Source organism: Pongo pygmaeus, chromosome 4 (genome assembly GCF_028885625.2).
Source record: "Pongo pygmaeus isolate AG05252 chromosome 4, NHGRI_mPonPyg2-v2.0_pri, whole genome shotgun sequence".
Lineage (NCBI taxonomy): Eukaryota > Metazoa > Chordata > Mammalia > Primates > Hominidae > Pongo > Pongo pygmaeus.
Window position 1 is genome coordinate 154,483,520 of NC_072377.2, and position 24,558 is coordinate 154,508,077.

The 24,558-nt window shown below is 46.2% G+C and overlaps 1 protein-coding gene across 10 annotated transcripts in view; it reads left to right on the forward strand.

Annotated features, from left to right (window-relative positions):
- The first annotated feature begins 21,503 nt into the window (after nucleotides 1-21,503).
- The window catches only part of PPARGC1B (PPARG coactivator 1 beta), a 128,227-nt gene continuing 125,172 nt past the window's right edge, over nucleotides 21,504-24,558 (forward strand). For all 10 annotated transcript variants that reach the window (XR_010126452.1, XM_063665275.1, XM_054488349.2 and 7 more), the window contains exon 1: nucleotides 21,504-21,653. Coding sequence is in view for 9 of the 10 variants with exons in the window: in XM_063665275.1 (XP_063521345.1) it covers nucleotides 21,576-21,653 (78 nt within the window). In the remaining variant the exon portion in view is untranslated. The remainder of the gene's footprint in view (nucleotides 21,654-24,558) is intronic.

The window sequence follows — 24,558 nt, forward strand, 5'->3', positions numbered from 1 at the left end:
CAAGACTGAGTGGCCCAACAATTTATGGCCAGTTCAGTGACCTTTCTACTGGATTAGAAGGAAACAAGGAGCGTTTTCAGTGCCTTGGACCCCCAGCATCTGAAAGATCTGAAAGACTGGGCCATTCCTTCTTCCACTCCCTCCCTTTTGCTAGAGTCCAGAGAACGATCATTGTCCAGGAGATTATCAATGGTCATAAGTATATTCCCTCTTCTCCATTTCAAAGGACACTCACTAGGTTTTCTTTTGCACTTCAGGTCAGTAACATGACCCTTGGGATCCTCTGGGCAGAGAATCATGTTAGCAGGATGGGCTATGAAGCCTCCTGCAGATTAAGCCAGTTATAATCTGTGACTCATACCTGTAGATAGCAATTTTCTTACAGGTGTTTGTTGAGTGATAGGGACACACAGAGAGACAAGAGACAGAGGGGCAGCCCAGGTAACATACCAAAAAGCATAAATATATAACCTGGACTGAAAGAGACCTTTGACATCACCTAACTTGTGGCTGGATGATCTGGGAAACAGGCTTGGGTTGTACAGCCAGGGCCAGAATGAGGTGGTTTTGCTTCCCAAACATCTCTCCATTTCATCCTTTCCTGCTCCTTCTCCCTACTCTGGCCTGCAGGGACGCCACAGCACTTCCCTAGCTGATCTTTTTTCAATCCAGAGCTATGTCATTAAAGGTTCTTTGAGCTTATGTTGAGGAATCTGGACTTACATCTGGGGCAACGAGACACCATGGAAGAATTTTTAGGCAGGAGCACAAAGGGGTCATATCTGGATTTCAGGTGGCCACAGAAACCCTCTGTTTGCTATGTATAGAATGGACCCAAGGCAGTTAGACTCAGGCAGAGCAATGAGGAGACTGCTGTAATTATCCAGGTGAGAGGAGGTGACAGCCTGGACCAAGGCTGTGGCAGTGGAGGTAAGTGGGTGGTCTCCCTGACTCCTCAAGCCTCTCATTGACCTCCTCCTTTGGGGCTTATAGTCAGTATCCCCCAGTTTAATACCTAGTTCTGGGCTTCTATTGGTTAGGATATTTCAGATGTGATTGCATAGAAACCCACCTCAAACCAGCTTAACTCAGCATCATTGAGCCGTGTCAGGCACATGATAGGTGATTAGTAAACAATGAACCAGTAAATGAATGAATGACTTAATGAATGACTCTTGACTCCTGGACCATTGTTCTTTCTACTGTGCATAATACTGACTTTAAGCCTAAATTCCATAACCCTAAATTCCATAACCTCTAAAGACCATCTATTCTGGGCTTGCGCCCAACTCAAGAATGCCCCCTACAACATGCTTGACAGATACCCGTTTGGCTTGTCTTTGGAATTGTCCAAGGACAGAATATTCACTACCTCAAAAAGCCATTCAGATGAAAGAGTAAATAGATATATATATATTTTGAAATATATAAATAAAGCTTTTGAAATAAAGCTTTTGAAAGCTTTATTGAAGTGTAATTTACATATACCCATTTAAATATAAAGTTCAATGAGTTTGACAAACATATACAGTCCTGTAACTACCACTGCAAAGCCATTTTAGAATATTTCCATCATAGAGCTGAGCATGATAGTTTGCACCTGTAATCTCAGCTACTCAGGAGGCTGAGGATTGCTTGGACCCAGGAGGCTGAAGACTGCTTGGACCCAGGAGTCGGAGGCTATAGTGAGCTATGATTGTGTCATTGCACTCCAGCCTGGGCAACAGAGCAAGACTCTGTCTAACATTTCCATTGTGCCACAAAGTTTGTTTATATTCCCTTGCAATTCCTCTGTTCTCTCCACTCCTGGTCTCTACTTTCTGTCCTTTTAATTTTGCGTTTTCTAAAACTTCATTTGAATGGAATCATTACTATGTGGTCTTGAATCGGGAATAGTTTACTTGGTATAATGTATTTGAGATTCATCTACGCTGTTGTGTCAGTAGTTTGTTCCTTTTTATTGCTGAGTAGTATTGCAATAAATGGGCATATCACAATTTGCTGATTCATTCACCAGTTGAAGAACATTTGTGTTGTTTCCAGTTTTGGTTATTGTTAACTGAGCTACTGTGAAAATTCACATATACATCCTTGAGTGGACATTTTTTTTCATTTATCTTATATAAATACCTAGGATGGGATTTCTGGGTACTATGGAAGATACATGTTTAATTTTATTAGGAAAAAACTGCCGGACTATTTTCCAAAGTGGTTATATCATTTTGCATTCCTGGCAATATAGTATGAGAGTTCCAGTTGTTCCACAACATCACAAGCACTTGGTATTGTCAGTTTTAACATTTTAGTCACCATAGGGAATGTGTAGTGCTTTCATATTGTGATTTTCTCATATATTCCCTTAATGACTAATGATATAGAGCATTTTCCATGTGTTTATTTGCTATTCCAATAAAATAGGTGTAACTTTAAGGCAATACTTTCTGCTGTTAGAAATCTCCCAACTCTGTCTATTGATTCAATTCAGTTTAACAAATATTTACAGATGACTTACTCAATGTCATTTACTATGAGGTCTGTTGAGCCCAAGACAATTAAGATCCATCCCTGATCTTGATTTGTTTAGAGTCTCATGGGGGAAACATACTTAAAAGAGAAGTATTTCTCTTTAAAGGTGTTAGTGGATTCATAGAGGTAAGCCCAGGACACAGGGAAAAACTGAGGAAGAGTACTCTACCTAGTCAACGGTGCTGGCAGGCAGTAGGGTGTGAGGAATGTTCATAGGAACGTCCACCCTGGCTCTGAACTGTGGCATCACAGAGGTACGGACATGTTGTCATTCATTCATCACATACTCAATGAGCACCTAACGTGGACCAGATGCTGTGCTGGCCTGGGGAGGATGGCTATAAACCAGACAGACATTGTCCCTGTCTCAAGGATCTTACAAAGTGAGAACAAAAGTTCATTTCCTTTCCTTGTGGAAACTTATATTTTAAAAAAACTACCTAACTACTTATTATATATATATATATAAAACCTACCTATCAAAGAATTGCTAAGTGATTAGAAAACATAAAAACAGATTTATCCTAATTGTATGTTATATAATTTTATAGGGATGATTCATTATAATGTCTTTTATTTAAGACATAGGTATTTATTCAGTACTCAGCTCCTTCACATGGGTTATCTCACTGGGTCTACATGATCAATGAGAGAGGTTAGATTGCTACCATCTGAAACTGAGAGTCAGAGAGCTAAAAAAACTGGCCCAAAGTCACTCAAAAGTAGAACCAGTCTTTGAAGCGAAATCTTGGGACTTCAAGTTCAAATGCTACTTTGAATAATATCTGTACCATTGCCATGTTTTTAGTACAATTTGAGGACTCAAGTACTAACTGTAAAATTACTAATTAAAATTAAGGTCCAAGGGATTATGGTTTGTGTTATTTTCCAAATATCTATCCAAATCCCCCATTGAGCCTATGAGGATATGGGGGTCCAGTGGGAATAGCCACAAGGAGAGTCACAATCCAAGTCCAGGCTTCCTGACTCCATGCTGTTGCTTTGTGAGAGTGTTGCCTCTCAGTGCTAATTTGCATGATCACTCCTGTTTATTTAGTCCATAAGCATTTGGAGCAGATGCGCTGCTGGAGGCAAAAAAGTGAGGAATGGTGGGAAGAGAGACTAGAGAGACCCAGGTTCAAATCTCAGCTCTGCTGGTCTCAAGCTGAATGATTTGGCAAGTAGCTTAACTTTTTCTTTTCTTTTCTTTTCTTTCTTTTTTCTTTCTTTCCTTTTCTTTTTCTTTCTTTCCTTCCTTCCTTCCTTCCTTTCTTTCTTTCTTTCTTTCTCTTTCTTTCTTTCTTTCTTTCTTTCTTTCTTTCTTTCTTTCTTTCTTTCTTTCTTTCTTTCTTCTTTCTCTCTCTCTTTCCTTTTTTTTCATGGGGTCTCACTATGTTGCCCAGGCTGGAGTGCAGTGGTGCAATCTCAGCTCACTGCAACCTCCACCTTCCAGGCTCAAGCAATCCTTCCATCTCAGCCTCTCAAATAGCTGGTACCACAGGCACATGCCACCACACCTGGCTAATTTTTGTATTTTTTTTTTTTTTTAGAGATGGGGTTTCACTATGTTGCCCCGGATGGTGGTCTCGAACTCCTGGGTTCAAGTGATCTGTCCGCTTCAGCCTCCCAAAGTGCTAGGATTACAGGCATAAGCCACCACATCCAGCCTCGGCTTAACTTTTCTGAGTCTCAGCTTCCTGGTCTGTGAAATGGGGCTAATAACAGCACTGACATCTTAAAGCTGCTGGAAGGCATCAAAGAAGAAATGTGTAGGAAGCCCTCCCCTTGAGCTCAGGATTTTGAATAGGTAAAGGAATGCAAACACTTAGCTCCCTGCTGGGCCTATAATAGCACTCGATAAATTACACAATGACCAGCTTTTCTATTTAATAATTGCACTAAAATTATTTTTTATGAAGATCAAATTAAAAGAAATTTGAATAGAGGACATTTTTACTCAAACCTAAATTCAAAGACACTGTTTTTATCTCTCCATGTTTTTTCAAAACTTTATCCCCATTTGGGAATTGCACTAAAATGATTTATTATTAAGAATCTGACATCAACATTAAGGAAAGCCCAAGAGTAAATTTTTATATTAAGTCCACCACTCAAATGCACTAACAGTTTTAATTTCTCCACATTTCTTTCCAACATTTATCCAGAGATTTTTTTTTATATTGTTGGAATCAGTATGATTAGCTTTGTGTCATTCTTTTTAAAAAATTTTTTTCATTATTTAATTTTATTTCAGATTATGTAATGAATCAAGTTCATATGTAAACCTTATGCTTATGATTTCTTATGGTTCCATAGAATTCCACTCAGTAGAATCTAGCCAGTAACATGGAAACTCAACTCCTGCAGGAAATTATATTATCATGTCATCTTATATATTCCACAAAATCACTAAATGTTTACCATGTAGCTTTTGAGCATCATCACAACCCCGTAAATACTAAACAATTCCATTTTACAGATAAGGAAACTGAGGCTCAGGTTATTTTAATAAGTTGCTAAAATTCATACAGCTAATGTCTAGTGTTCATGTTACCTACTACTATAACAAATTCCCTCAAGATGTAGTGGCTTAAAGCAAAAACATCCATTTATTTGTTCTTAATTCTGCAATTTGGGCAAGGCTTGGTGGGGCTGGTTCATCTTTGTTCCACGTGGTACTGATGATAGTGGCTTCAATGGAACTGGAAGATCCAAGATGAGTTCATTCAGGCGCCTGGTGTCTCAGCTGAGGAGGCTGAAATGGCTGGGGGCTGGTTGGGTTTCTCTCCTTTTGTGGTCTCTAATCTTCCAGGGGCTCTTTCTTTCTTTCTCTCCACTTGGTCTGTCCAGCAGATTAGCTGGGCTTCTTTCCATGATGGCTGGCTTCCTAGAGGGCAAAAACAGAGGCTCCCAGGTGTCTTAAGAACCAGCCCCAGAAATGGCACAGTGTCATTTCTGTTACATTCTCTTGGTCAAAACAAGTCACAAGGCCAGCCCAAAGTCAAGGAGAGGGAAACAGACCCTACCCTTGATGCTTGGAGGCATAGTGTGCATGGGGATGGGCTGGACTGTTAGCCATCATCTTTACAGTGACAGAGCAGGGCTTCAAACACAGGCCTGTCTTCCTCCAGGCTCCAAACTCAGTTCCCGCCCCCATGCCCCTTCAGTGAATGTTTTTGTCTGGCTAGCTTTTTCTCTTCCTTTCACTCATTTTTGGAGTAAATTCCCAAGGACAGGGAGACTTGGTCAAAGAGCAGACAATGTTGAGCTCTATGCTGAGATAAATCAACTTTTGCATAACAAAGTAATCTCATGAGCTTTAAGTATGTGACTAAAAAGGTTTTTTTTCCCCAACCTCCTTTTTCTTCACAAAGGAGATCCAGGTTTATTTTTGTTCATTCTATTGTTTCACCTACTTTGACAGAGGAAATCTTGGTTCCTGCTGTGGAGAACATCCTCAGGACTTCCAGGCAACAACAAAGTCAGCAAAGAGCTGTGACATTCACCTGCTCCTGAGCTATGCAGGATGGTGTTCCCTGTGGATCTGGGCACGTGGGAAAACTCACTGGCTGACCTTGACTTTTCACAGAACTTGGGATGTCATGAAAAGAACATGGCTTAGACTTGCCCGAGTTTAGACCTCCTTCTGAAGTGTAACCGTGTGCGTCTTTGTTTACTGTCTCAGTTTATGCCTGTTGTCACGTGTCGTGTCCAGTTTGGTATTTGTCCAGGGCAAAAGCTTTCCAATTTGGACAATAAATTATATGATCACCCTACCTGCCGCAGGAGCTTGGGCAAGACATTTCTCCCCCCTGAGCCTCAGTTTCCTCATGTGTACAGTGGGCCTGGCTACCTATTTCACAGAAATGTGGATCCCTTTTCACTTAACAGCATCCTTCTATGTGGCAGAAACTGTCTTGGACTCTGGAGGATCCAGCGGGTAACAAAACATGGTTTCTGCTCTCCTAGTAAACAAGCAAGATAATTTCAGAAATTTGATTTATATCAGGAAGTCAGGAAGGGCTTCTCTGAGGAGGTGGAATTTGAGACAAGGGATGAGGAATGAGAGCAGGCCACAAAGGGTGCTGAGAGAAGAACATGCCAGGTTAAGGGAACAGCAGTGCTAAGGCCGTGGGGCAAGAGATAACTGGCCAGAGAGAACAGAATGGAGCTCAGGAGCAGGTCGTGTTCTACAAACTGCAAAGAGTCCCAGCAGTTATTTTCCTCCTAGAGGGTTTTAAAATACTCTCCCATCCTTTATCTGAAATGATTCTCAGAATAACTCCAAAAAGGCAGGGCAGAGTTTTTTTTTTCTTTTAATTTTAATTTTCTTTTTTTTTTTTAGACAGAGTCTTGCTCTGTCGCCCAGGCTGGAGTGCAGTGGCAGGATCTCTGCTCACTGCAACCTCTGCCTCCCAGCTTCAAGCAATTCTTGTGCCCCAGCCTCCTGAGTAGCTGGCACCACAGGTGTGCGCCACAACCCCTGGCTAATTTTTTTTTTTTTAGATGGAGCCTCGCTCTGTCACCAGGCTGGAGTGCAGTGGCGCGATCTCAGCTCACTGCAACCTCCGCCTCCTGAGTTCAAGCAATTCTCCTGCCTCAGCCTCCCTAGTAGCTGGGATTGCAGGCGCCAACCACCACGCTCAGCTAATTTTTTGTATTTTTAGTGGAGATGGGGTTTCACTATGTTGGCCAGGCTGGTCTCCAACTCCTGACCTCAGGTGATCCACCCATCTCAGCCTCCCAAAGTGCTGAGATTACAGGTGTGAGCCACCACACCCGGCCACACCTGGCTAATTTTTGTATTCTTAGTAGAGACGGGGTTTCACCATGTTGGCCAGACTGGTCTCGAACTCCTGACCTCAGGTGATCCACCTGCCTCAGCCTCCCAAAGTGTTGGGATTACTGATGTGAGCCACTGCACCCAGCCTAATTTTAATTTTAAAATTCTAATTAGAGATGAGGTCTTGCTATGTTGCCCAGGCTAGTCTTGAACTCCTAGGCTCAAGCTATCCTCTTTCCTCAGCCTCCCGAAGTGCTGGAATTACATGCATGAGCCACAGTGCCTGACCCAAAGATGTATTATTATTATTATTGTTATTATTATTTTTTGAGAATGAGTCTCACTCTGTCACCCAGGCTGAAGTGCAGTGGCAAGATCTCGTGCTGCAACCTCCACCTCCCAGGTTCAAGCGATTCTCCTGCCTCAGCCTCCTGAGTAGCTGGGATTACAGGCACATGCCACCACGCCCAGCTAATTTTTGTATTTTTAGTAGAGACAAGGTTTAACCATATTAGTCAGGCTGATCTCGAACTCCTGACCTCGTGATCTGCCCGCCTCGGCCTCCCAAAGTGCTGGGATTATAGGTGTGAGCCACCGCGCCTGGCCAAAGATGTACTATTAATCCTGCTTTACAGAACAAAAAATCTTTATGAGTTATCTTTGCATATTTTTCTAAAATGAACCCACTATATTTCTATGCTTAAATTTAATCTGATGTATCTCCGTAATCTTTTATTGCTTTTGATGATAGGAATCTTTCAGAAACCAGAGACATCTTTAGGCACATCTTCCCATTGTGATATTTAATTCGGTAGTTAAGTCCTCATGTGTACTGCTTTTGCATCTATATTCATAAGAGATATTGATCTGTAGTTTTCTTGTGATGACTTTGTCTGGTTTTAGTATCAAAGTAGTACTGTCCTCACAGACCGAGGTGGGAAGTGTTCCCTCCTCTTCTATTTTTTTGGAAGATGTTGTGAGAATTGTATTAGTCCTTCTTCAAATGTTTGATAGAATTCACCAGTGGAGACATCTGGGTCTGGTCTTTTCTTTGTGGATAATTTTTTATTTCTAATTCGATCTCTTTACTTCTATTTCTTCTTGAATCAGTTTTAATAGTTTGCACCTTTCTAGAAGTTTGTTCATTTTATCTGCGTTTTCTAATTTATTGCCATTCAGTTGTTCATAGTTTCTCTCACAATCCTTTTTATTTCTGTGACTCCTCTTTTATTTTTAAATTTTTAAATTTTATTTATTTATTTATTTTTTGGAGACGGAATCTTGCTCTGTCACCCAGTCTGGAGTGCAGTGGCGCAATCTCCGATCACGCAAGCTCCGCCTCCCGAGTTCACGCCATTCTCCTGCCTCAGCCTCCCAGTAGCTGGGACTACAGGCGCCCGCCACCACACCCAGCTAATTTTTGTATTTTTAGTAGAGACAGGGTTTCACCATGTTGGTCAGACTGGTCTCAAACTCCTGACCTCGGGTGATTGGCCTGCATAGGCCTCCCAAAGTGTTGGGATTACAGGCATGAGCCACCGTGGTTGGCGTTATTTCTTATTTTAGTAATATGAGTCATCTCTCTTTTTTTCTTGGTCAATCTAACTAAAGTTCTCTTATTTTGTTGATCTTTTCAAAGGACCAATTATTGGTTTTGTTGATTTTTCTCTATTGTTTTTCTAGTCTCTCTTTTGTTGGTTTCTGTTCAAATTTGTATTATTTCTTCTTTTCTGCTTGCTTTTTCCAGTGTCTGGGTAGAGGGTTAGATTATTGATTCTAGATCTTTCTTCATTTTTAATATAGGCATTTAACATTCTAAATTTCCCTCTGTCATGTATACCAATGTTTAACTTTTGGACTGTAGGGTCTCATTGTACCCTCCCCACTCACCCTGAAGAGGCTGGAGTAAAATAATCAGGCCTAGAGTCAGGGGGCCTTGGCCTGGTCCTGACGCTGCTACTCACTAAGTGACCTCTGGTGAGTCCCTGCCCCTCTTGAGTCTTAGTTGTTGTCTGTCTGTAAAATGAAGAGGCTGACCACGGCATCTCCAGGGGTCTCCTAGTCAAACTAGCTTGGGGGACAGGCTCAGGTCAGACTCATTTCTGTGTCCCTTTGGATTGGACATCTGTTGTTTCCGCCTGCTCAGCACTCTCCTTTCCCTTTGGTAAGGCACCTGCTTTCCCTTTGGGGAGACACCCATTCCTCACCTTCTATTCAAAGTTTTTTTTTGTGCGCCATGGACCTCTCTGGCAGCCCATAGAAGCCCATGGACCTCTCCTTAGATTGATTTCTTATTTTTATTTTATTTTATTTTTTTTTTTTTTGAGACAGGGTCTTGCTCTGTTGTCCAGGCTGGAGTGCAGTGGTGCGATCTTGGCTCACTGCAGTCTCCATCTCCCAGGTTCAAGTGATTCTCCTGCCTCAGCCTCCTAAGTAGCTGGGACTACAGGCGTGCACCACCATGCCCAGCTAAGTTTTGTATTTTTAGTAGAGATAGGGTTTCACCATGTTGCCCAAGCTGGTCTCTAATTCCTGACCTCAGGTGATCTGCCTGCCTCAGCCTCCCAAAGTGCTGGGATTACAGGTATAAGCCACCATGCCCGGCCTCAGATTGATTTTTTAAATGGTATGACATATACTACATATGGTCTAAAGGAAGCCAATTGTATTGAAATAGTTATGAAATTATTAGGAAAACAAATTTTTGATATAAAAATATTTGTACTTCTTGATTAGCACAATAAAAACCAAGCACTACTTGGCCTAATAACCAGTATAGTTTCAAACTAGTGTTGAACACAAGTGATATTTTAAGATACCTGTGACAATTGTGATGTGATATGAAATATCTGTGATCTCTATTGGTGACAAAGTTACAGGTAATTTTTTTTAGACAAATTATTGTTGTATTGCCCAGGCTGGAGTGCAGGCGTGATTGTGGCTCACTGAAGCCTCAACCTCCTGGGTTCAAGCCATCCTCCCACCACAGCCTCCTGAGTAGCTGGGACTACTATGCCTGGCTAATTTATTTTTTCTGTAGAGACGAAGTCTTACTATGTTGCTCAGGCTGGTAATTTTAATACTACTATGATTTGTTGGCTATATTTGTAACAGAAAAGAAAACGCTAAATTTCCATTACAGATTAGTGAAAAGAGAGATGTAATTTTTTTTTCTCACCCAAATTAATGGTTCCTTACTAAGAAGCCCGGTTTGGGGGGTTTATATCAAACTGCTTGACTCCTGGATTCAGAGGTAGCCATGTAACTCAATACTGGTCAATCAGAGCAGGGATTGGATACGAGTTTTGAATCAAATGGATGAAATCAGAATTGGGCCAGGCACAGTGGCTCATGTCTATAATCCCAGCAATTTGGAAGGCTGAGGCGGGCGAATCATGAGGTCAAGAGATCGAGACCATCCTGGCCAACATGGTGAAACCCTGTCTCTACTAAAAATACATAAATTAGCTGGGTGTGGTGGTGCGCACCTGTAGTCCCAGCTACTTTGGAGGTTGAGGCAGGAGAATTGCTTGAACCCAGGAGGCAGAGGTTGCAGTGAGCCGAGATCGTGCCACTGCACTCCAGCCTGGTGACAGAGCAAGACTCCGTCTCAAAAAAAAAAAAAAAAAAAGGAAGAAAAAGAATTAATCCAGGGCTTTTGCTGGACAACTGGGAGAGTTGCTTCTGGGGGGCTTGCTAAGAGGTTTGGGTTTAGCCTGGAACATGTCACCTCGCTGTCACCAGGAAAGAACCTGACTCAGAATCAAGGCAACAGAGAGGAAAGCAGAGCTGAGAAATGAACATCCACATCTTCCTGACAACATCCCTCCCTTCAGTGTGTTAATTATGTAAGCCCATATATTATCTGTTAAAGCTGGTTTGGGTAGGGTTTTCTGTTCATTGCAAACAAAGGAGTCACAACTAGTACAGTCCCAGGAAGCTTGGCAGAGTGCCTGCCACAAAGTAGGTTGCCCATGAAGGAATGATGAATGAATTTCAAAAAATGTAGCAACATGATTAACGTTATTCACTGAACTCATGTAGGTAGATCTGGCTCAATTGTGTATTAAAAGATGAAGACTCAAAGTAAGCATTCCATAGGCTTTTATTGTTTAAATGAATGAAAGAACTCATCCATTGTCATCATTTTATTAACAAACTATCCCCAGCTTTGCATATTCTTTAGTGATCCAATCAGGACCACACAACCAAATGGGGAATGCAAGTCTAGAATCACGATGGACTAATAGTTACAAATCAAGTTTGTGGCACACTCACATGGGGAAAAACATGCAGCAGTGTAAAGGAAGAAGGTAGATCTATATGTACTGATATGGGAAGACCTCGAAGACACTCTAAGAAGGAAATTACAAAATAGTAATCACATTAAGACGCCATTCTCAGCCAGGCGCGGTGGCTCATGCCTGTAATCTCAGCATTTTGGGAGGCCAAGGCGGGTGGATTGTCTGAGGTCAGGAGTTCGAGACCAACCTGGCAAACATAGTGAAACCCCATCTCTACTAAAAATATAAAAAGTTAGCCGGGCATGGTGGCGGGTGCCTGTAATCCCAGCTACTAGGGAGGCTGAGGCAGGAGAATCGCTTGAACCCAGGAGGCGGAGGTTGCAGTGAGCCCAGATTGTGCCACTGCACTCCAGCCTGGGCAACAAGAGTGAAACTCCGTCTCAAAAAAAAAAAAAAAAAAAAAAAAAAAAAAAGCCGTTCTCATAAAAACAAAATCTCCCAAACAAAACCTTGAGTTCCTCTATGAACATAAATGAGTGTAAATCCAAGAAAAAGGTCTAGAAGTCCACTCATGAAACACTCATAGTGGGTACCTCTAGCAAGGGAATGGTCACAGAGCCTTGTCCTTTCTCTGTTGTTTCCAATTTTTATACAAGGATAAAATAGTTGTGTTACTTGTGTACTTTAAAATGATTTCTAATTTTAAAATGAAATAATAAAACAACTCTGACAGAAGGAATAATATTCCTTTTATGTTTTTCTCCCCCTCAGGTGTCAGTCCGACTTCTTGGGGAAGCTGAGGAAACCAGGGCTGTGACTGTGATATTCTGCTGTACCTATGATCTGTGCCCATGATGCTCTGCTGCATCACTGATGCTGTGCCCATGATGCCATGTCATGCTGTCTGTACCTTGCCATGCCTGTGACGCTATGCCCTCTCCCTGGGATTCTGCAGTCCTCCTGGCTGCTCTAGAAGCCAAGGAGACTCCACCCCATGTAAAATGCTCCTGGGGTGGCCTACTGACCTGGATTCTCCTTTCAACATCTTGACCCCAACCACCTCTGCTGTCAAACTACACATGGCCCAGGTGACTTCTCCACAAATGGGAGAGGGAATCAGAGCATTTCATAGTCAGAGCAGAGGCCCTGGGGAGATGCCCATCTGCAGCAGATTTGGGACAACTGATCCAGTTCAAGTCCATCATTGTGCAGAGTGGGATTGTGAGCCTCAGAGTGGAGACAAGATTCATCCAACCGTGGGTTCGGTGCCAGCCAGAGTGGGACTAACTCCCAGTTCAGAGCTCATTTTGGTGTGGGGTCCTGAAGTTCCGCCATCATAGTTACCCCTTGCTTGGGTCTCCAAAATGTCCCTGTTCCAATGTATATCTGTTACTTAAATAACACATTTGCAACATAGCTATCAGAGGGGTTGGTTTTTATTTAGAAAGAAGCTAGTAAGTTATATTTTATTTATTATAAAGACAAAATTGTAATAGCACAAATGAAAATATTATTAATAAAAGAAATTCTTTCTGCCACCCTAATCATGTTTCATTTGTTCACATTACTTAATGTCATTCTAACATACACACTTTATGTGTACATTTATGCATACAGCTGTAATCTTTTTATATACATTTTATCATCTTTTTTCACTCAATGTTAATTTTTTCTATTTTTAAGGAGTTGAATTCAGAAGACAATGTTATACATTTATATAGCTTTCTACCTTCTGCAGAGTATTTCATCAAGGAAGTAAACCATGACACCTTCATAGTTTTTGTATCATGAAATATTTTAATCATATAGAAAATCGCAAGGAACAATATACCACACATATTTAACAAATATTGATATTTAAAAAATATTTCTAAGCTTGGCATAATGGTGTGTGCCTATAGTTCCAGCTACTCACTTGGGAGGCTGAGGCAGGAGTGTCGCTTGAGCCCAGGAATTTTAGGCTGTGGTGTGCTATGCTGATTAGGTATCTGCACTAAGTCTGGGATCAATATGATGACCTCCTGGGAGCAGGAGACCACTAGGTTGCCTAACGTGCGGTGAACCAGCCCACCCTGGAAATGGAGCAAGTCAAAATTCCCGTGCTGATTAGTTGAGGGATGGCATCTGTGAATAGCTATGGCTTTCCATTCTGGGCAACATAGCGAGACCCTGTCTCTTAAAAAAAATAAAGATATATTTACAGGTACAGTTGGAGCTTTCCTCTGCATGATGTACTCAAGTCCCTCCCAGGATGGACTATATAATTTTCAGGGCCCAGTGCAAAATGAAAATGCAGGGACCCTTATTCAAAAATCATGATGAATTTCAAGACAGCAACAGCAGAGCATTAAACCAAGCACAGAGCCCTTCCAAGTACAGGTCTCAATGCTACTGCACAGGTGACACATCCAGGCAGCCAGCCCTAGTTCCGCATCTCCTCTCACTTTCTTAACATTCATCTGTGTCTTTGTTGTCCCATGTTTATGCTTTTACTTTATATACATGCAGAGACCAATATTATGGAGTATTATATTATATGTTTTAAAATATTGCATAAATGGCATAATACTGTATGTATCCTTAGGCTGCTTGTCTTACTCTTTTTGAGAGGTATCTGTGTGGAATCATGGAGATGTTATTCATTTTCACTGTCGTCTAATATTCCATCGTGAGGTCTCACCACAGTTCATTTATCCAGTACCCTATATTTTTATCATAATTAACAGTACTAAGGTGAACATCCTTGGGCACAGTTCTCTGTGCATGTATGTGAGTTTCTGTCTATCTGTCACTAGGTGTGGAATTGAACTGCTCTGCCTTGCTGGATGTTGAAGTTATTTCTAAGTTTTTGCTTGGCATCAATGTGCTCCCCTGGGGTGCCTCCCTTTGGATGTTCCTAAGTCATCTGAAAAGCTTCCCTTGGGAGACTTTCCTCTGAGCTACCTTTCTTCTAAGGTCACCATCCACACAGTCAGAAACTGGGTGTCCTGACCCTTTCCTTTTATTCCCTCACCACTTCTAACCTATTGCCAAAGCCTATGGATTCCCACTCTAAAATATGGCTTTAACCTGTCCTTCCTCCATTTCCTTCCTGCTACTTCTGTTATCTTGGCTTGGGAATCCCCCTCCCCTAGACTCCTTTTCCAACTCCTAACTTGTCCCTCAACACCCCCAGTCTCCTGCCCCCCAACTTTCTCCACTGAAGGACTTATTACACCCTACCAAGTTGCATGGTGACATGGTGACATGCAGTGCTCCCATGAACATTGTAGAGATCAGAGCTGTGAGTTACATGACAGCAAAGATTTCATCATAGTCACCATTTGTGGACCTGTAGCATGGTACCTGGTACCCAACAGAATCTAAAAATATCTGTTGAATCAAAGTATGAATAAACATCATGCTGTCATTTTCCTATCTTTTGGATGACTCAGGATAAATTCGCCAAAGGAGCATTATTGATGACTTAGGATAATGAATGTAAAGTTCATAGTCCTGTGTAAACTGAATTTGATCCACACAAAACTTTAGGTCAGTTGAGACCAGCATGGGCAACAGAGTGAGACCCCGTCTCTACAAAAATATAAATAAGTTAGCTGGACATGGTGGCATGCCTATTGTTCTTACTACTTGGCAGGCTAAGCAGGGAGGATCACTTAAGCCCAGGAGCTTCAAGCTGCAGTGAACTATGATCACACTACCGCACTCCAGTCTGTGTGACAGAATGAGACCTTGTCGCTAAACAAAAATATATAATTTTAAAAACTCTAGGTCAGGTATGACAGAGAGGATGACCCTTAGCAAGAAGTGGTTTTCCCAAGATCCCAAAGCCAGTAAGAGACAAAGTATAAAGAGCAACAGGTACTCAGGTTTTCTTTCCACCTGCTTGTCTTATTTCATAGGTGTCCTAAATTTAGTTTAGAAATAACTAAATATAAACTATGTTGCCCTTTAATGTCAGGTGACTGTCTCTTTAAATCTTGCTGTTTTGACACAAATATACATCATTCTAATGTGTATATATATATAATATGTATGTATATTTAAATAATAACCTGATAGAATTTGCATCTCTCTAGAAAAGAAAGAACTCTCATCTCTGGGCCTTTGTTTATCCATCTATTAAATGGGCATAAGGAGGGTCCTTCTAAGATCTTTTGCTCTGTGAGTAGATAAGGAAAAAGCACACTTTTCTATCCCTATCTGATTTTGTTGCTCCCATGCTCTGTGCAGTCATTTATGGGGCTGAGGAGGATGAAGGAGGAGGATTTATGGGGCTCTTGCAAAACTGGGAAACAGTAATAGCTGACATTATAGCTGCTAATGCCCCTTACCTGCTGATTGGAAAGCCCTTTAATCACTTGTAGCTTATGAAACAGAAAGTGATCTGCTAGCTATTTCCCCCAAATGCATTGGTGAGTTCATAGGTTAACCCTACAGGAAGAAGAGAGCATTGCTAAACACAAAGAAGAGCCTTGCTTACTTCATGGGCTTTCAAGTGTCAAAGGCCCCAGTCCTTGACTCTGAGACCCTCAAATGATACCATCTAGCTGATGTTTTTCTAAAGGGTCAGCCCTGAGGAGAAGTTCATCCTATGAAAGTCACCTGAGCACTCCACACACCATCTGAAGCCCCGGCTTCCAGTACTGGCTCTGCCACTAAAGGGCCGTGTGACCTCAGCCACATTCCTCCACCTTTACAGTGAAGCTGGTGGAAAACACGTTTCCACTGCCCCTCCACAGTTCCAAAGTTCTTTCATTCAATGGGAGGTGGAGATGGTTCTCAGCATCAACAATACAAGGCAGGCAGCTTTTTAGTTCCTCTTGGCCTGAGTCCCTGCCTCCTGGACAGAAGCTGGGAAATAGATGAGCATCTGGCTCCCTGGCCTGGGTCACAGAATCAGAATCGTGGGTGGCTGGCAGGAAGCCTCTGCGTTTGCCAAGACCCATGTCCTACCTCCCTCCCTCATTCAACACAAACTTACTAAGCAGTTGTGTTGAATAGAATGTGGGCAGAGATGGCCGCTGTTGTGTTCACCAATTTATCCATGGCATCTAGTGCAGTGGCTGGCACATAGTAGCTGCTCACTACATATCTGCTGAATGATGTCTCGTCTCATCTACAGTAGGGGAGGCTATTAAGCACAGATTCCTGGGCCCACCCCAGACCTACTGAATTGGAATCTCTGGCGATAGTGCCCAAGTGACTGTCATGCCCTCCAGAGTCTGAGAACCACAGCTGTATGTAGTGTCTGAATAAAGCATTATCTTATTATCGGAAGGGAGAAAATGCTGATGTTTCAACTTTTGAGCATTTGTCGGTAGTGACTAAAATATTCAAGTCACATAGGTTCATTTTGCTGTAGCCATTTCCATGGAGCCTGGGGAGCTCTGGGCTTTGCACTAGGTATGCACAGGGCTCACTTTCACTAATCTTGAGGGAGGCGAGGATGATAAAAAAGGCAGAGAAGACAGGAGTCAAGCCACACAACGTCCAAGCTTGGCATTATTATTGCCCTTCACTTGGAAGTTATCAAACAGGACATGCACTGCCCTTCTAGCTTTCCTGGGGAGGTTAGATGCTATGAGATTTTTCACACTCCCTTTCCACTGTCTGTGGCTCGGACCGTGTACACACCCGGGTTCAAATCTGAGCTGTTGTCTCTATGTAGTCTGGGGCCAATCACTTTAACCCCCTTTAAACTTTTGTTTCTTCAGTCATAAAATGCACATCATGATTTACCCTACGGAAGGTTGCCGGAAGGATTAGAGACGCTATAAACTCAGGCGTTGGGCACATGCTCAGTACAGAAAAGCCCTAAGTTTTGGTTGATGTCTATAAACTGCCATAACATCTGGGCTGCAGGACTCTGCAGAGGTTCATCTAGGCTAGCTCCTTCTTTTTTTTTTTTTTTTTTTTTTGAGATGGAGTCTTGCTCTGTCGCCCAGGCTGGAGTGCAATGGCACAGTCTCAGCTCACTGCAGCCTCCGCCTCCTGGGTTCAAGCAATTCTCCTGACTCAGCCTCCCTAGTAGCTGGGACTACAGGCATGTGCCACCATGCCAAGCTAATTTTTTGTATTTTTAGTAGAGATGGGGTTTCACCCTGTTAGCCAGGATGGTCTAGATCTCCTGACCTCATAATCAGCCTGCCTCAGCCTCCCAAAGTGCTGGGATTACAGGTGTGAGCCACTGCGCCCGGACTGCTCCTTCTTTTTTTTTTTTTTTTTTTGAGATGAAGTCTTGCTCTTGTCCCCAGGCTGGAGTGCACCCAACTGACCACTCTTTCATTTTTTTTTTTTTTTTTTTGAGACAAAGTCTTGCTCTTGTCCCCAGGCTCACTGCAACCTCCGCTTCCCGGGTTCAAGCGATTCTCCTGCCTCAGCCTCCCGAGTAGCTGGGATTACAGGCACCTGCCATCATGCCTGGCTAATTTTTGTATCTTTAGTAGAGATGGGGTTTTACCATGTTGGCCAGGCTGGTCTCGAACTCCTGACCTCAGGTGATCTGCCTGCCTCGGCCTCCCAAAGTGCTGGGATTACAGGCTTGAGCCACCAGGCCAGGCCACTCCTTCATTTTATAGATAAGAAAACAGCCTCAGAGAGGAGAAGCAAACGGCACAAAATCATCTAGCACCTCAGGTTTTTTGAGGGCTTTTTTGTTTTTTTGAGATGGGGTCTTAGGCTGGAGGGCAGTGTTGATCACAGGTCACTACAGCCTCAACCTCCTGGGCTCAAGTGATGCTCCCATCTTAGCCTCCAACGTAGCTGGGACCGTGAGTGTACACCATAACCCCTGGCTAATTTTTTTTTTTTTTTTTTTGTATTTTTTGTAAAGATAGGATATCCCTGTGTTGCCCAGGCTGTTCTCAAACTCCTAGACTCAAGTGATCCTCCGGCCTCAGCCTTCCAGTGTTGGGATTACAGGCATGAGCCACCACACCCAAGCCAGGACTTTTAATCTCAATTAAGAACTTCACATATTTCCATGGGCCAGAGGAACTTCAAATTCCTCCCTGAGGCTGAGACTCTGTGAGCAACCTGTGATGAAGGAATTTCTGGGACAATATGCTTTTGAAAAGGAGGCTAGACATCTCAGGTGAGGCCCTTTCTCACCTAAATTTCTTGCCAGCCAGAAGACTGTTGTGAGGATGTAGTGACTGGTGAGAAAGTCCCTGACGTTGGGCAATGTGTGGCTTTTCTATCAACATGGGAGTTTTAAAAACAAAAAAGCCTCTGGGAAAGTGCTGTCAGGCCTTCCCTGGCAAGGCAGTGAATGGCACTGCAGCTCTGCAAGGACCAAGGCTAGAGATGGCTGGCTTTGGGGACACTCCAAAGTTTGGCCTCTGGGCTATAAAGGACACACCACCAGTCAGGGGCCAGGCTGGGCCTGGAAGGGACATCTCCGGAAACCATCCCACAGGAATCTGACTCTGGTGCCCAGAGGAGTAGCAAAAAAAAATGGGGTCTTGGGAGAATTCAAGTCCTTAGTGCTAATGGTGATGACATTGGTGATGTTGGTGATGACTATAGTGATGATGGGCATTTCCTACCTGCAAGATTCAGGGCCAGGCAACTGACTTTACATGAATTGCATTGTTTCATTCAATCCATACTCACAGGATCCCTATGTGGAGCAGTACCATTGCTATCCCCATTCTACAGATGAGGAAACTGAGGCTCAGAGAGGTTAAGTAAATGACCAAGGGCACACAGCTAGTTTGCGCCAGGATTCAAATCTGAATATACTGGAGTCCAAAGTACGCCAGCAGCCTGTAAGTGCTGGAAAAAAGGCAAGTAACATTGGCTAGTGCCTTTAAGGGATATATATTTCTTATTCCCATTTTAACAGAAGGGAAACAGAACAGAGCACTTAGCGTATTCTCCATGAGGTCAGGCACTGTGCCTAGCACTTTACATATATTATCTCCTCAATCATCAAAACATCCCTATGAAGTAGGTAGTTTTTTGTTCCCCATTTGTGTAGATGAGGAAACCGAGGCCCGAGACTAAATGACTTGCTGTGGTTCCAAATCAGGCGGTGTGACTCCAGGGCCCACGCTCTTCACCCCCTGAATCGCTGGATACTGGAACAAGATGTTCCAGTATCCAGATGCAGGGTCTGAAACAGAACCCAGGACTCCTGACTCCTAGTCTAGGGCTCTGAGGCTAGATGCAGGCTCTCTGTTGGAATGCATTGTTCCTTAAAAGCGCACTGGCATTAAGCCCAAAGAGTGAAATCACACCCTGCGGTTCTGGGAACCTCAGACTGGAGAAGGAAGCTTTTGCCCTGGTGTTCAAGTCTCAGCAGGTGTGCTGGGGACTCTCCCTCTGTTTCCTTCTCCCGCTGGAAGGGAGCCCTTGTTAGGTGGGCAGGGTGGGGCAGCCCTTATGAGTGTAGGGTGGGAGGAGGGCAGAAGGCAGGCGTGCCCAATAAAACAGACCTAAAGCTTCCCGCCTTCTTGCCTTCATCCAGGCAGTGCCCTCATCTCCTGTCTGGCAAACAACAGGGCATGATGATGAGAGTTCAAGGTTGGAGTCAGGAGGTCTGAGTTCTGGTTCTGGCTCAGGCAGTCACTCCATGTACACATTGACAGTCAGTTTCCTTATCTGTATAATGTGTGGTGGTGGTGGCAGAGAATCAAAAGTCTCCAGCTTTTTCAGTTAACACATCATCTATTAAGTGCCTACTATGTGCCAGGAACTGCAGATACAGCAAGTGCAAAAGCAGATTTAGGCCCTGCTTTCACGGTGTTAGAGTCTTGTAAGGAGAGATACAAAGATTAAGTCTTCATTGCAACAAATGTAAAATGGCAACTGTGACCAGCTTTTAGAGAAAAAAGGCCTGCTGATGGAGCTAAGGGAGCCCATGATGGTGGGGGTGGAAGGAGAGGAAATGGCTTGACACTCCGAGGGGTAATAGGGAAAGATGCGCTGAAGAGATTACTAGGTGAGTGGTTGGTGGGCGTACAAGCCCGTTGTGAGTGGGCCTGCAGAGGCTGGCGGGAGCCCAGCCCCTTCATGCATTGTGGGCATTGGTAAGATAACTCATTGGAGTTTTTTGGGGGAAGGGTGTTGGGGACGATGGGAGAGAGATATATGATCAGGTTTAGCACAGAATATAGGCAAACGCACCCTTCAAGTAAAAGATAAAAATGCCTCCTCCTCCAAGGAGACTTCCTTGATTTCTTTGCTTTTGATCTATGGTATTTCTCCCTCCTTCTCTGGCCTTGTAGCCTGGGTAGAGAAACTCCGTCCTCCAGGGGAGTAAGACCTAAGCTTTCCCTTCCTGCAACTGATGTGCGCTGTAGCTTCGAACGAGGTCCTAGGTATATACACACACATACATATATATATACATACATATATATATATTTTTTTTTTCAGGAGGGATATGAAGAGTGACTTACAGGCGCCCGCCACCATGCCTGGCTAATTTTTTTTTGTATTTTTAGTAGAGACGGGGTTTCACCATGTTGGCCAGGCTGGTCTCAAAACTCCCGACCTCAGGTGATCCACCTGCCTCGGTCTCCCAAAGTGCTGGGATTACAGGCGTTAGCCACTGCGCCCGGCCTTCGAACGAGGTCCTATGCCTTCTTGAGCCTCAGTTTCCCCAGCTGTGCAGAAGAAGCAGGTTGTCTCGCAGGGTCCGCCCAGCGCTAACGCAACGTGATTCGCTCTGGCAGGAGCCGGGGGCTGCCCGCATTGCTGCGCAGGCATCGGGCTGCTGGCTGGGGCACCGCCACCTGGCTGCCTGCGCTTTACCCCCTGCTGAGGGCTGCGGGAGCTGGTCGCGGCTCCAGACACGGCGCAGGAAAGTGGGTGAGCGACCCCCGGCTTCCGCGGGCGCCGCGCGGCCCCGCCCCCGCAGCTAGCGGCCCTGCGGCAGCCGGGGGCTCGAGCTCCGCCCTCCGCCTCCCGCCGGCCTCACTCCCTCCTCCCTCCTCCCTTGCTCGCTCGCTGGCTCCCTCCCCCCGGGCCGGCTCGGCGTTGACTCCGCCGCACGCTGCAGCCGCGGCTGGAAGATGGCGGGGAACGACTGCGGCGCGCTGCTGGATGAAGAGCTCTCCTCCTTCTTCCTCAACTATCTCGCTGACACGCAGGTACGGCCGGCCGGGGCTGCGGGCCCGGGGCCAGGGGTGCTGAGCTGCGGGGGCCGCAGCCGCAGCCGCGGCCGCGGAGGCCGGGAGGCATTGGTGGGAGCCCTGGGATAACTGGGGGTTCCAGGCTGCAGAGCCCCCCTTCCAGGCGCCCTGCGATGCGCTCCGTTACCGGGGCAGGGAGCCGGAGGTCTCCCGGCGCGTGCCGGAGCGCTGGGGGCGCTACGGCCGCTGGGGAGGGTCTAGCCTTGGCCGCTTGGAGTCTGCCCCCCCGCAGGCAAAACTGGGGGGTACCGCGCTTCCTTTGGGAGGTGGAGGCGCGCCACGGTGTGGGGTACCCTCAGGCTGGCTCTGGGTGCTGGAGGCGCGCCGTCAGCGCCCGGCACTTGCTGCCGTACTTTCACGTGGACTTGTGGCCCTGGCACGGGTGCATGCCCCGGTCTCCGGAGTCCCCTAGTCCTCCAGGCTGTAGTCCCCAGAGTGCTGTTGCTGGCCCCCCGCGGCTTTCTACCCGCGCCCGCAGCGCGGAGTTTCCTGCCAGTTGCCGGCTAAAGGCATAGGGGTCTGCGGGGCACGTGGACATGCAGGCGGAGACAGCGTCTTCCTGGTTTCGCTATCGGGCGGAGCCCCCTGGGGAGAAAAGCCAGGCTGGATGGGGGCGGAAGGACTGTCTGGGGGCGCCTGGGTCCCCCTGCGGTGCGCGGCCCCGGTGCGCGCTCCACGATGCAGGGGGAAGGGAAGGCGAGGCGGAGTCCCAGGCTCTGGCTGAGCCCGGGAGCCCCACTGGCGACACGCGCGTGACAGGAGAGGGTGCTCTGGTGTGCCGGGGCGCGGGGGAGCGAGGAAGCTGGTGGCTTGGAGACTGGGAGAGGGGTGCTGCTGGGACAAGCAGCCACCAAAAATGTCAGCACGAGGCGTGCGCGCCCCCCATCCCTTCCCCCATTTTCCCCACCCAATGCCTGTTGCAAGCATAAAGTTTGGCTCCAGAGTTAGGGCTTTTTCTCTGGGCGCCCGGCTGCGGGTCATCGGGAAGCTGAGGATGCGGCGGAACCTCGGAGGAGCCCCGGGTGCTGGCACACGCCTGGGCACGGAGAGGGGCGGCCGGGCGGAACCGGGCGCGGCTCGCGGGGGCTGGTTTGGTACCTGGAGTGGGAGCGCCGGTGCCGGCCCGTTTTGCATAACAGTGGAAGGGAGGGGGAAGGCGGAGATGGGGGGAGGGAGGTGGGAGGAGAGAGAGGGAAACTTTGCTTCTTGTTATAATCTGCCTGTCTTTGGGCGGCAGCAGCTGTCATGGGACCGGGTGGGCGGGGAGAGGCTTGCAAGCTGACTCCTTGCGGTGAAACGCGACTTGGAAGGGACGCCGCAGCCGAGACGTTCAGCTCCGGGCGGCGACTTCGGGCTGGCGGCTGGGACGGCGTGGCGTGGCAGGGTGTCGCCGAGAGGAAGCCCGCCACGCGGGAGGCAGGCCGGCCCTGGCCGGCTGCAGACGCCGCTGCGTAGGGGAGCCGCGGGGCCGCGTGGTCGGTGGCGGGCGCGCTCGGGTGGGTTCGCGGCAGAGGCTGGTGGGGCTAGTGGCGTGTGATTGCGCTTCTCGAGGTCGAGGGGAATGTGTGATGAGCGGGTTGCGCGCACGGGTGTGTGTGTGTGTGTGTGTGTGTGTGCACACGCCGCGCGCGCCGGGCGCGTACCTTTACCTCTGACGAAACTGCGGTGGAGCTCCCGCCGTCGTCGCCGGGCTCCGTCACACGCCCCGCGCCGGTGTCTGCGCCGAAGGCGGGTCCCAGCCTCAGTACCCCCAGAGCCGACAGCTTGGGGCTAGAGGGCACTGAGTGCGGGAGGAAGGGCAGAGTCGCTCCTGGGAAGATTCTGTCCGCAGATCTCGAAATTGCCCGGGGGCGTCTCCGAATCTCTTGGCTGAAATGCGGATGAGAGAGGCCTGAAATAGCCGGAGACTCGTTCAGGGACCCATGTCAAGAACTGTCCGCTTTGGACTGTACCCCGGATTTTAACTCGATCTTCAGTGTTTGGCTCAGCAATAACTAATTATTTTGCCCTTTAGCCGCCCAGCGAGTCTAGCTAGCAGAAATATTTCACCTAAGAAACTAGAAAATTGAATAATCAGGTGTTAGCAGGAGCAGTGCAGTGAAAGTTAATCTGGGACATTTGCTTTTTTTATTTAACCACGTGACAGGCCGAGGATCTTCTGGTGATCTTTGCCGGCCCAACTTGGGAAATGTAATTGATAGGATGAGCTTTGAGCCGCCCCTAGAAGGCTCGGAGAGCCCAGCCGGAAGAGGACCTGGGCGGGCCCAGTGTGCGCCTCCTCATTTTACAGTTGGAGAAAGAGGCTGGGAGGGGTGAGCGGCTTGTATGGGACCATGCAGCCAGAGGGTGACAGAGCCACCCAGGGCTCCTGACTCCAGGTCCTGTGTGTTACCTAGAAATAGCACTGGACTTGGAGTCAGAAGGCCTGAGTGGAGTCACCTTCCCCACTCTCTGGCTGGGTGACCCCGGAGCAAGCCATTTGAACTCTCCGAGCCTCATTTCCTCCATCTGTCAAATGGGGCTGGTGGTGCCGCAAGAGAATCCAATGGCCTGGTGGTGGGGGTGAGCAGTGTTTGCATGTGAGATGTTCTGGTTGTTCCTGCAACCCCCTCTCCTCCCCCAAACTTTCCCTGACCCTCCCCTCCTCCATCTCCCTTTGGGAGCTTTGGGGAAAGTGGATTAAATGGTAGTTCATTGTCTTTGTCCCAAAAGATTGTTGTTGTCTTTGGTGGCTAATCCAGGGTTAGATTAGAGGGAGGACTTCTGTTTAGGAGACTTAACTTTTACCCATTGGGGCCAAAGTACGGAAATTTAGCAGAACAAGGATTGCGAAAGTTTCTTGGAAAGCTCTGAGGCATGGATC